General features: G+C 43.9%; 1 protein-coding gene across 5 annotated transcripts in view; it reads left to right on the top strand.

The window, feature by feature from the left end:
• Nucleotides 1–12,784, top strand: part of LOC118788772 (glutaminase kidney isoform, mitochondrial-like) — a 42,166-nt gene that overhangs the window by 29,177 nt on the left and 205 nt on the right. For 3 of the 5 annotated variants that reach the window (XM_036544826.1, XM_036544827.1, XM_036544830.1), the window contains 5 exons: nt 445–576; nt 1,868–1,960; nt 9,917–9,978; nt 10,458–10,534; nt 11,332–11,395. In XM_036544826.1, the coding sequence (XP_036400719.1) occupies nt 445–576; nt 1,868–1,960; nt 9,917–9,978; nt 10,458–10,534; nt 11,332–11,395 (428 nt within the window). Of the gene's footprint in view, nt 1–444; nt 577–1,867; nt 1,961–3,168; nt 6,040–9,916; nt 9,979–10,457; nt 10,535–11,331; nt 11,396–12,784 lie in introns of those variants that run through there. The other 2 variants (XM_036544828.1, XM_036544829.1) reach the window with 2 other exon arrangements.

The following is a 12,784-nucleotide window of genomic DNA, read 5'->3' as shown; positions in this document are numbered from 1 at the left end:
GAAAGTACAGTGTTTGGCACAGATAGTACACTACATAACATTACATGACATCCATTTAGCAGATGCTCTTATCCAGAGAGACTTCCAGTACAAAAGAACAGAAGTGTATCCATTCAAGTTGAATGAACAACATTGTCAGACCAGGCTAACAACACTCCCAGACCAGTGAGTGTGAGCGTAACACTTTTCAAAACCTACCACAAGTTAACTTGTGCAACCTAACTAGACAAGGGAAGCTAGGTATAAGCGTGCAGTGCAATACGTAGCATAATAGTAATAGTATACAGTGTAATAGTACACGAATAGTAAGTGTAGTAGTACACGGTCTTTTTTTGATATAGTACACGTCTTATTGTCTCTCTCTCGCTTCCTGTTATTGACCCAGTGTATCCCTTTGGGCTTTGAGTAACTGGGATTGTGGGTAATCTCTCCTCTCTGTTGCAGGTGGGCCTGCCGGCAAAGTCAGGCGTGGCGGGCGGGATTCTGCTGGTGGTGCCCAACGTGATGGGCATCATGTGCTGGTCTCCTCCGCTGGATAAGCTGGGCAACAGCGTGAGGGGCATCCAGTTCTGCACGGTACGTTTGGTCGGATTATCACCCACTTCAGGGCTTCTCCACAACACTTTCCATTGCACTTAGGTGCTCCAGTTTGCACAGCCAACCAGCACTCCCTTTCAGCGCTGTTGACATTCAGGTTTAGTGCAGCAGTGTGTCCAAATGACCAGAAAAATCTGGTTTAAACTACTCATATGTGCTTTGTGCATGTCATGGCACTCTCTATAAAACTGCAGAATTCATCAGCAAAATGGCAACTGCTGTTTCCCCCTTTGTTAAGGTCAGATGTATACTCACTTCACCCACAACTTGCCCTGATTCCACCCAATGTCATGTGTGGGAGGTCTGGGTTCCACCCTTACCAGAGCTTTACTCCACCCCTAGACAGGCTTGACTCTGGCCATAGATTTGCCTCATACCTATTGGATGAGTCACAATTGATATTTACTCTAATGAGTGTGTTTTCTCACTGCTGCAGTGAGTTTTTCTTTAGACTGTGAGAGTGGTATCAGTAATGTCTAAAATTTCTTCCTCCTCCATCTCTGATGTCTGACTGCCCAGCAGAGGGGAGGGAATGCGGGGGAGGGGCAGCTTGTCCTTTTCAACTCGAAAACCATCAGCACAAGCCCCTCCTCCATTCCCTTGACAGACTGATAATGTAGGCAGAAACAAAGGCATCTGGGAGCCATTACACCACAAGTTGCCCAAGTCAAGGAGAGTTATGCCAAATGAGCCACAGATACAAGTACTTTGCAATTTTCAGTGTTTCCAATCTGAGAAGATTCTCAGTTTTAGCTCCCAGACAACACTACCGTATTGCAGGAGAAACACGAGTAAGCAGTTCGGAAAATCCGCACTCGTTTTCACAAGTTTTTCAGCATCGTGTGTTACCCTGTACATCACTCTTACATCATCATCATCACTCTCTCTGTGTGCCTCATTCTCAGAAGAGGCTTTCAGAGGAAGCTATATTTCAAAGTCACCTCACTTTCACAAATACCACTACAGAACTGACCTTCTTTCACCTCCTAGAGCAGAATGCTCTCTAACATAATGGACTAATTGACTTTAATAGCCAGGTGTCACAGTGCTTCACACAAGTGGGAAAATGGTTGCATTTATTTCACATAAATATTTACTCATTACAGTGTTCCACCTCTCACAGTTTCTGACCCTTTACACTGTACCCTCCGTAATAGTGTCCATCTGTTCCACAGTGCTCCACTGTTCCAACTATTCTAGTGCTGGCTCCTGCCCTGTCTCAGTGTGCTTTTGCCCACCATGTCTGACTGTGGCCTGGTTTGTGTTTCAGGACCTGGTTTCCCTGTGCAACTTCCATAACTACGACAACCTTCGGCACTTTGCAAAGAAAATGGATCCTCGCAGGGAGGGCGGAGACCAGCGGGTGAGTACACGCCCCCCTGTCCCCGCCCCAGACACGCCTACACCCGACCGGACACATCCGCCACTGCTCCATGCACAAGAACTGTACTGGGCCTTTTGATGTGTACGCCTGTGTCTGGAGACAGTCAGTGTGGATTGTTGGGGTGCCTGGATGGTTTCATGTGGAGTAGAGGAGTAGCCCTCTACTTTCTCTAGAGCCTGTGAAGGAGCCAAAGGAACAGGCGTTTTCCCCTGTGTATGTGCACTAATGTTTAAATATGTTACTAATACCACATTGGTACAAACCTGAAAGACTTAGCTGCCCCCTAAAGGAAGACTGCGGTATAGCACTAGTTAGTGGTCAATGGAAAGTACACAATTCCAATTTTTTTTTCTGTGACCATCTAAGCAATGTGCTGCTGTGTGCTGTTGTGTGTGTGATTGTCTGGTTTGCACTGTGATTTCTCTAATTAAGAATAGAATGAGGCATTGGTATCTCTTGTTAGATTGGACATATGTACCTTACCATTTGACTCAGTGTGTCAGTCATCATATGACTTACTCTTAACCCCAGTGTACCCAAGACCCAGTGTACAAATTGTATGAAAGATTACTGGAGACAATGGCCTCTCTCAGGGCAAACCAGGCATCCAGACTGTTACTGCACTCCCAAGTATGTGTATGGAGATTGAGACGTATTGAAGGGAAACTTCACCTGAATATCTGAAATGTAATATGCTGTTCCTTTTACCATTATTATTACAGGTGTACATATTGAAAGGCTAAATACTGTTACTCCCCTGTTTGATAGCTAGGCCATCTTACTGTGTGGAATTTTAATTAATGTGCATTCTATCAGTGTGCTTTGCAATCACCAGCAGTACATTCTAGGGGCTGGAAGCAGACAGCCACTACTTAACAAGGATTAGACAACATTTCAGATGAAATAACTAGAAATATCATTACTTTAGCAACCAAATAAGCACTTGAAATAGCCTGACAGCTGTTTTCACGTTCACGTTCTATTGGCTCATATGGAGCCTTTGTACTTGCTAATCGAAAAGGTGAGGAACAGTGTATTGAGTTTCAGATCTTCTGAGAAGTTGCCCTCTCAGACAGGTTCCACTTTACTGTATGTTACTTGCTGTGCACCGTCAGTGCCGCTGTCTCAAGACAGACCTTATCTCCTGCAAGGAAATCTAATGTGTTATCCCGTGTTGCTCAAAACAGCAGCACTCCTTTGGACCCATGGATTACGAGAGCCTTCAGCAGGAGCTAGCTCTCAAAGACACTCTGTGGAAAAAGGTCTCCCCCACGGAGAGCAATGAGAACAGCTCCACCACTGTAGTCTATAGGATGGAGGGTGTCGGAGACCGCAACTAAAGGGCAAGGACCTTCTCACTGACACGTCAGTGGGTGGGAGGGGGGACTGGGTGGGGTTAGGAGGGAGTGGGAGGAGTCAGTCACTCCCTCAACAGCCTCTCCTGTCCCTGCTATTCATATTTATGTAAATTATCAACATAGCTATTTATTTTTGTCCGGTCTGGTGGATTGTAAATGTCATTGTTTAATTCCACTCTCTTGCTTAAGTTACTGGCGCTCTTAATTTACTTCCTAGGGGAGGGGTGGGTTTTCAGCTTCAGAGCTCCCTGCAGGAACAGCCGCCAGCCTCAGAAGGGCTTGTCGGAATGGCTGGATAGCAGAGCTGAGGTTGTTCCGCAGTTTGTTTGTAGCCTTTTTTAATGTTACTCATTTGTCATCAACTTAAAAAAACCAAAGCAAGCAAAGGGGGATTTGAAGTGCATAGACATACAGTTGAAAGTGCGCTGACATTATAGGCTGTTGGGTTGTTTTTATGCATGTTGGTAGCAGACAATCAGAAAGCAGAAGGCAGCACATAAAGTGAGAAATATATTCAGCCTCTAAATGGCTTTTTCACAAAAAGTGCTATATTACATTAGGACAGAGCAGCATCTCTGAATGGCTTTTGAAATTAGTGCTCTATTTTAAGCACCATGCCGTTGTTCACTTTTATTTCTGCCTGAGAAAAGCCAGAATGGTCAAAACGTGTTAGCTTGCTGCTCTGTTCCTAGTAGCCATTCACTGACACTGTTAAGTTTAGATTTTTAGCTCTTTTTGGGGGATCCTCAGCGCTGGTTAGAGGCGCAATAAATGTGACTGTCTCACTTTATGGATGGCCTTTCCTGTCTTTTTGATTGGTTGCTGTCATTTTGAGGGACCTCTTTTTTTTCAGCTGCCCTATGATTGCTATGCATTTTGTGGAATGTTTCTCTCATTCAGTCTCTGTATATATTCCTGTACTGGCAAGCACCTGTTTTTCAGTCAGCAGAGTTCTGAAGGGCTGATCAGTGCACTTGGGCTGGCCCGCACACTTCAATGGTTATGGTTACAGCAGGTCACGGTCACTGCGGTTTGACCACAGAGAAAGGCAGAGAAATTCCCCACAAACTGTAGACTGATCTTACTGCCTAGGAGAGAGAAGAACACTCCCATTACGCTCACGGCTGATTGGCTTAGGACAGCAAGATCTCCCACCGTACACGCCATCGTCTTGCGATATGAATTCTCCATCACATGGTTTTACACTGGATTTAATAAGTCTCAGTGAGTGGGCTGTATGTATTTTTGGCCCAAGCAGGAAAGGAGCTTTGGAAGGAGGCTCCTGTGGGGTTGTAGTAGGATAGAGGAGTATATTTTACTGAGGGTGTGAAGGGCCACCACAGGGACACTCAACAGCGGTTCAGAATCTCAGTAGGGAACCAATTCTTCATGAACGTTCCATTCTCTTGGAAAAGCTGCTCTCTGTTAGTATTTCTGAGCATAGTTGCACATGTAAACTCCAGAGGCCTTAGATGTTACGCTACGCTGCAGCCTAGAGTAGCTGATTTTTTAATTCATGGTTATGCTAATGTCTGACCATGCTTGAAATGTTATTGTCTAACTGCTCTCAGCCTTGCTTGTGCTGGCAGTATTTATTTGGTATTGTTCATGGCTTAATTCTGAATAGAAAATGCAAATATTTGCTTTTATTCATAGCTCAGTGTGATTCTGTAGGCTAAAGATTACAGGCTGTTGTATTCAGAAAAAAATGTGTGCTTGTATGTGCAGTTAGGAAAAGATTTATCAAACGTAAACACTTACAGATATTTCATTTAAAGAGGTCATCTCATTACGTGGTGCAATGCATTCACAAGCCTGACTATCTTTCATATAGGGAAAACTGTTTATTGATCACCCATCAATAAAAGCCCAATTAAATCAGTCCCTTATTTAAGGCAGATCCATTGTGTAGATCCTCATTTAGTTATGTCATGTGCTTAAAAACATGAGACTTCAGTGCTGCTAAATGTCTCACCTGAGTTTGAAAGTATAGTGTGTCATATGTGTTCTTGTTTAAAAAACACAGGACGTGCAAACTACTAATCTGCTGACTAGTTCCTGATATGAAAAGTGTGCTATTTCTATCAATTAGGAGCAAGTTACAACCTTTACTTGAACTTGAAAGGGATCTTAGCCTTTTCAGTGTCCTAATATGATGTGACAAACCTGACTCTTTTCTGTGAGAGAGGTTTTTGAATGCAGTACCAGTATTTCTGTAGAAACGAGTGACATTTCTCTCAGTGTATGTAATGTATTTGTCCTAACACCCCTTGTGCGTGTATGGGAACACTGTTTGTCTTCAGTTTTATTTGTGTTTTTTTTTTCTTCTCTCCTTGCATTATTTTGACCCTCCACCATGCATATTTTGTATAATTTAATAAATTTGCTTTAAATCCATACCTCCTTGTTACTTTATGCTTATTTTATTTCCCCGCTTCTTATGTGTTTGTGTCTCCTGTGCCTCTGTCAAATAAAACAGCTCTGCCCTTTCAAACCCACACAACCGCACTGCTCAGAAGCAGCAGCTGTCTTGGCCTAAGCCTTGCTTTCATAAACGGGTGACTTACAATGCTAATGTTTTGCCAGCAGTCCCACCCTGGTACTTGGCTGTCTTGAATGTTGTATTACTCACTCGTCTGATCCAAAGGGCTGGGGAAAGGAAAGGGCTCAGCCGTTTTCCCCTCTAATGAATGAGAGCATAAACAGGCACCTGGAATTGTTCTCCAAAAAAAAAAAAGTGTTTGGTTCGATTCAACAACAGTTTATAACTTAGATTTGTAAGTAACATGTACTGGTAATCTGGACTGGTATGTCTAACTAAACACTTTGCCCAGATTCATTTTCAAATGCTGTTATATTTTTGATTGTTTTGTTTTTTTTTAATTGAAAACCTGACATTACCTGTACAGTGTTAATTTTTTGGTTCAGCGTTGATGATTCTTACTCCAAATAGCCCAAATAATCAAGTGTTTTGCTTCTATTGTAGTGCAGCCCTGCTTGTTTTTTTTTCAGTCATTTTTAAACTGATGTGATGCCAAAATATAGTGAATATCATGCTAACCTCTTTGTGAGTGACTGCTGTATTGTAGCTAAGACTAAAGAGCTTTTTAACTTATGTTGCTTTGCTCCAGCATTTAATATTCAAATAAAGAAGCAAATGTTAATCGGTAGATGTCTCTACACTGCTGTAGATTCTCTCACATTCACTTTTTCTAGTTTCTGTAAAAATGTCAGATATTCATGTCATTTTAAACATATCAAATTATGCCAGTAGATATGGGTCCAGGTCCTGCCAGTCTTGGTAAAAGGAATGTGTGCCTGTTTGTGCCTGTGTATTTTCATCACACCCCTTATAATATATCTGTAAGAAAGGTCTTAATCAAAAGGGTCTTGTTGCGGCCATATTGAGATGTGCTTTTAAAGCATTGCTGAATTATGGGATTTTATCATCTACTTATACAACACCGAAGCAATGCAGGTTCAGTGCCTTGCTCAAGAGTATCATCAGGTGTCCCACCCAAGATACAAACCAACAGCCCTCTGGTTTTAATGTAAAATTTCCCAGACCTTACCCCCCCTGCACACCTATGAATGCTGCAGCCGGTTGAGGGCAGAATCATGCAGTGTGTCATGAGTTGAGATGAGGCGTTCATGCAGGTAAATTCTGTGTTGAACCCCGCTGAGGAGGCCCGGGCCTTTCTCTGCCCTGGATCCATGTCCTGTGGGTTGCCATACGAACCCCTACCACACCATGTCCGCCTGTACCGGCCATGTGCCGCCTCAGGAACGGAAAAGGAGGAGGGCGATGGGGGGGGGGGGGGGGTATTCATTCTTTATCTCTCCTGCCATTCTGTTATTGATTCATTTGTTTTTAACAAAGATAGAACCCTTAAAAAACTAAACTATAATGCTACAGATTGTGGATGTAAACAGATGATGATGTTTTGTTCCTTATCAAGAACAGTGTAACTTTTTTCCTAAACAAAGGTATAGCCAGATGGACTGCAAAGTCAATTCAATCACATGCTTGTCTTCAAATAGATTAATGATGAACATGATACTGGTGTGATAGTAAAAATGTTATGTTTATGCTGGTAATGATTGCAGGACTTTCCAGTGGATTAATGTGTGATGCCTTTTCTCTCAGTGATATTATATGGAGACAAACTCCGCTTCTGCCTGGAGCTCTATGATGCTCTCCTGTATGTTTAACTTATTGCTGACTCCTGTTAAGTTTCACAGGAGTGCTTTGTGTCATCTGGAGCTGTCTTGGGGTTTGTTTCCCGTATAATCAGTGGTGCAGTACAGGTTGTGTGTTGACTGTGGGATTTACAGAGGACTGGTGAAGAGTTCACTCTGCTATTTAAGATGTGAGCTATTCCCTGTTAGAGAATGTGGTGGGGGGGCCTATATTTGCTGTGACTCATTTTTTAGGGTGTGTGTGACTGGAATTTACTTTCAGAATGGCACCTCTGTCACTGCTCATAGTGTTCAGCGGTCCCTCAAGAGATGTGTTAAAATTAGTATTTCCTTATTATAATTTAGTAAACTAATGACAATCGGATTATTATACTTGCTTACCAGTGAGATTGCTTTTGCTTGTAGACTTGTAGATCCAACAGTGGTTACAGTAGCAAACAAGGAGGAACAATTGGGGGATGCAGAGAACTTACCTTGAAACTTACCATGAAAATGGTCATTAACAATTTTGCCAATTTTTATAAAGATCCTTTTGACATTATTGTGCATAATGGAGTAGCAGCACCTGTGTGTGCCCTTTAATAATTATTCATTTATTTTTAACAAAGAGTTTGGCCTACATAAAATACTTGTGATTGTGTCAAATGATTCAGAGTATGTCTTACTTAAAACCTGATCATTTTTGTTATGACTAAAATGATTTTATCATGCACACATAGAGAAATCATGTTAGATGCGGTCAAGAGAAAACGAACCAGCTGCTAATGGATTGTTCTCATTCAGATGCGTAAATCATGGAAAACTAAGAAAGAGGATCAGTATGAAGGTCAAGTGGGTTCTATGCCTACCTTTTTGTAGGTCACCAGTAATTATTTGATTAGGGTATTCTAATATCCCAGTCTATCACTAATAAATTTATCACCAGAGCCCATGTAATATTATAGTCTATGTGGCAGACCCCCAAAAAAATCTGATCTGATCAGCCATATGCCACTAGCAGAGTGTACATGTGGCAAATTTAAATTGAATCTGACACGCCACTGAGAAATATCAGTTTCAGATGTGTAGCACCTCCTAGTGGCCATCCCCTGTGTTGATTACCACACTAGCTGTATGGCAATACTCCCTGATGAAGCAAGGTGCCTTTAAATATTAATCAACTTTTTAAGTGTAGGGATGACTCTAAGAGGAAATAAATGAAAAATAGAATACATTGTGAAGGAGTATGAAACAAAGAATAAAATGGGCTTCTTAAAAAATAGCATTATCTAGAAGAATCAGACTAGCCTCTCGGTCATCTATTCTAAATTGAAAAGTAAACATTTTCTCTATCACTAGCTTTAGTCACTGCTGACCCTCAGACGTCCCAGGCCTTTAAATAGCTTGTGGTAGACTGAGACATGGGCGAGGAGACCTAATAATGTAGCTGTTGCTACTCCGCTGGGCCCCTCATCTCTGGCTCTGTGACAGAACGGCAGCTCCACGCTGTTGGTGCCTCTTCCAGATGCACCTTAGGCAGAGCCCTGTCTGTTCACTGCTGCTCTCTGAAGGGCTCAGGGCTGAGGAGCGGTCATAGTGGAGCCACCATTCACCTACCTCCCTGCGTGGCAATATGTTGACAGAATATACGTCGCCAGCTGGCATTAGCTCATGTGCTGGTTGACCATTCAAGCTGACCTCTCGCTCATGACGTTTTTTTTGTCTTTAAAATGGGAACTGGAGATAGGAGATGCTCCTCATTGACATTGTCGGTGGTGTCTCTAATACATGTTGCTGGGAGGCTCAGTGTGACCGTTCGCTGCCAGGTTGTAAGTGTCATGTCTTGTGACGTCCTGAGCGAGGTTACAGGTATTTGCCTTGTTTTGTGGGGTTTAGTGAAAAGGGAAGAATTTTCCCTCCTGGAGAAAGCTGGGAAGTGTTGAGCTACAATTTCCCTGACCCACTGTAGCTGTGAGACAGCTACACTGTAAAAGGGACAAACTTCTGCTAACCCACTGGTAGGGCAGTTACACCTGAGAAAGTTCAAAGGCGCACGCTGTAAATGAACCCAAGGTGGTAGCATCTTGTCCAGTCCCAGACAGAATAGAAGGTTACCCTAAGCCCTGTTAATCATGCGTGTAATACCGCACCTAGAAAGTGTCATTATTGCCGTTTTTCCTCAGCAAGGTGGGTACCATTTAGGGGGCACCATAAGAGCAGAAGCTAAAGGAGGTTTCGCTTTCAGCCTCGGCTCACGAGCAGCGTTGTGGGCGAGAATCGGGGTCAGTTGAAACGCAGGCGGCCGTGTTATTCCGCACTGGGCGGGCCTGTTCTGCGCACGTGTGTGTGTGTGTGTGCGTGTCACCGTTCCACAATCAGCTCTTCTGTTTTCCTGCAGGTCAAGTCGGTCATCAACCTTCTGTTCGCCGCCTACACTGGAGACGTGTCGGCCCTGAGGAGGTAGAGCACGCACAAAGCACTCCGTTTGCACACACGGGGGGGGGGGGGGGGTGTCGTAGCCTGCTGTGAGACAGACTGCAACTCATGTAGGAATGACAAGCAGAGCCTTGAGGCAGAAGAGCAGTCCAGCAGATAACAGCTTTCTCGCATTGCCTTTTTATAATGGGAGGCAAGAGTCAAGTCATTCTAATGCTTTTTATAGTGAGCCTGTTAGCCAGTAGCTCACAGTGGTCATCCACTGGAATAATGCCAGTGAAGCAGGGCGCGGGAAGCAGAGATGGCAGGTTAACACGAGCGCAGACACATGTGTTTATGAGTGCAGCTTTTCAGTAACCTCTAAAGAGCATTGATTCAATGTGCTGTACTTGAAATAGGGTGAACACCGGTGCAGATAAATGGCAAACCATATTAGCTCCCTCTGCTGTTTATTGAAGGTATTACAGCAGTGGTGACTGATGGGGATTTTACTCTGTCCTCAGGTTTGCTCTGTCGTCAATGGACATGGAGCAAAGGGACTATGACTCCAGGACAGCGCTCCACGTCGCAGCTGCGGAAGGTACTCCTCCTCCTCCTTGATTCAGAGGAAAGAGCTGTGGAGAGGTTTTTAGATGCCTAATAAGATTTTATCTTTGTTTTACCTGCAGAGGTAAACAGGTAACCACAGACACGTGTAGCATTAAGTCACACCCAGTGTTTATTTTGGCAAAATGATCAGTGGCTTGCCTTACAGTCATAAGGTAATATTTATATCTCTTCAATCAGGTATTTTAAAACTAACCACAAAGAAAATATTCAGTGTAGTGCACTATGAAAGACTGTATTGTAAGTGCGTGGTAATTCCAACCATACACCTTCTCTGGGTTTACTTCCTCATAGGGCCTCCCAGGTGTATTTAACTGCTGGGGCAGTTGTTGACAGGTCCAGGTTTGCCAGGATGTAGCTGTGAGCCGTGAGTGCAGACACTTCAATGGCCTTTCCAAATTCGCCATGTCCGGGGTAGACCTCATTTGCATTTATAGCTTCAGAAGAGGAGTCTAAGTAATCATAAAGCAGTCTGTATTACGTCTACTTGAGCAGCCCACTGCACAGGGAATGCCTCACACCACCTTCTTCATTGATTCATCAGAGGCTACTTCGTTGTCCTACCATAGCCCGGCTCTGAGGGACACACTGTGGGAGCTCAGGATGGGAGCGTTACCTGTGTGCACACAGAGAGACCGCTTTGTGCTTTTGGCTTTTTCAAAGATGTCACCTGCACACCGTGATGTCAGAGCCAACTAACAGCAGTATCAGAGCACGTGTGTGTATATGTGGCGTAGGTTTTGCTTATATTTTGTTTGCTCTGCTCCTCAGGGCATGCGGAAGTTGTGCGTTTCCTCCTCGAGGCCTGCAAGGTGAACCCAGTACCCAAGGACAGGTGAGCTGATACTCTGATGTGTGTGTGTGTGTGTGTGTTGTGTGTGTGTGTGGCAACATATGGCCAAAAGTATGTGGACATCTGGACATCCCATTCCAAAACCATGGGCATTAATATGGAGTTGCCCCCCTGCCAGCTATAACAGTCTCCATTCTTCTGGGAAGGCTATCCACAAGATTTTGGAGTGTGTCTGTGGGAATTTGTGCCCAAGAGAGCCAAAACAGCGTTTGGGAGGTTAGGCACTGATGTTGGATGAGAAGGCCTGGCTCGCAATCTGCGTTCTAATTCATCCCAAAGGTGTTCAGTCGGGTTGAGGTCAGGGCTCTGTGCAGGCCACTGGAGTTCCTCCACACCAAACTCGTCAAACCATGTCTTTATGGACGTTGCTTTGTGCACAGGGGCATAGTCATACTGGAACAAGAAAGGGCCTTCCCCAAACTGTTGCCACAAAGTTGGAAGCATACAATTGTCTAAAATGTCTTTGTATGCTGTAGCATTAATATTACCCTTCGCTGGAACTAAGGGGCCTAGCCCAAACCCTGAAAAACAGCCCCAGACCATTATCCCTCCTCCACCAAACTTTACAGTAGGCACTGTGCATTCTGGTAGGTAGCGCTTTACTGGCATCCGCCAAACCCAGATTTGTCCATCAGACTGCCAGATAGTGAAGCGTGATTCATCACTCCAGAGAAAGCATTTCCACTTCTCCAGAGCCCAGTGTCGGCGTATTTTGCACCAGTCCAGCCGTCGCTTGGCATAGTGATGCTGGCCTTGTGTGCAGCTGTTCGGCCATGGCCATATAGTGTACATTTGACTTTGAAACAAATATCCTCCCAAAGTCTACTGATGCATTCAGGGTTCCCACCCATTTTCACTGACAAGATTTCAAAACTTTTCCATGACTGTTCAGTGACCTTTAATGAAATTTCCATGACCTTTCACTACCTACAAGTGCATAAATTGTGTCCTTTACACGGGTTGGGCCTAATTATTAAATGACAATTAAACAACAGTCTTTTCTGTTCACATAATGTCAGTTATTTTCGTATTCACTTCAAACATTCAAAATACAGACACCGCAATTATAGTGCTCTTTATTAAATGAAAGAGCTTTACAAGCACTTTGGCAATGAAGGTCTGAATCGGTATGTCATCTCTCACCATCCTCTCATACTGGACGTGCTTCATTCCCTTGGCATGACTAGCGAGGGCTGCCTCTCCCATATTGCTAACATCAAAGCTCTTCTGACAGAGCTTGCATCTAGCACGTGAAACATCTTTTTCAGCTTCGAGCCACAGTCTATACCGCTCATGGGAACCCTGTACATTGTCAATTAATGAGCTAGCTCTGTTCCCCAAGGAACGTTAACCTAACTATTTACCTTCACC

Source organism: Megalops cyprinoides, chromosome 14 (assembly GCF_013368585.1).
Source record: "Megalops cyprinoides isolate fMegCyp1 chromosome 14, fMegCyp1.pri, whole genome shotgun sequence".
Taxonomy (NCBI): Eukaryota; Metazoa; Chordata; class Actinopteri; order Elopiformes; family Megalopidae; genus Megalops; species Megalops cyprinoides.
Note: the sequence above shows the minus strand (reverse complement) of the source record. Positions and strands in the feature narration are given on the sequence as shown.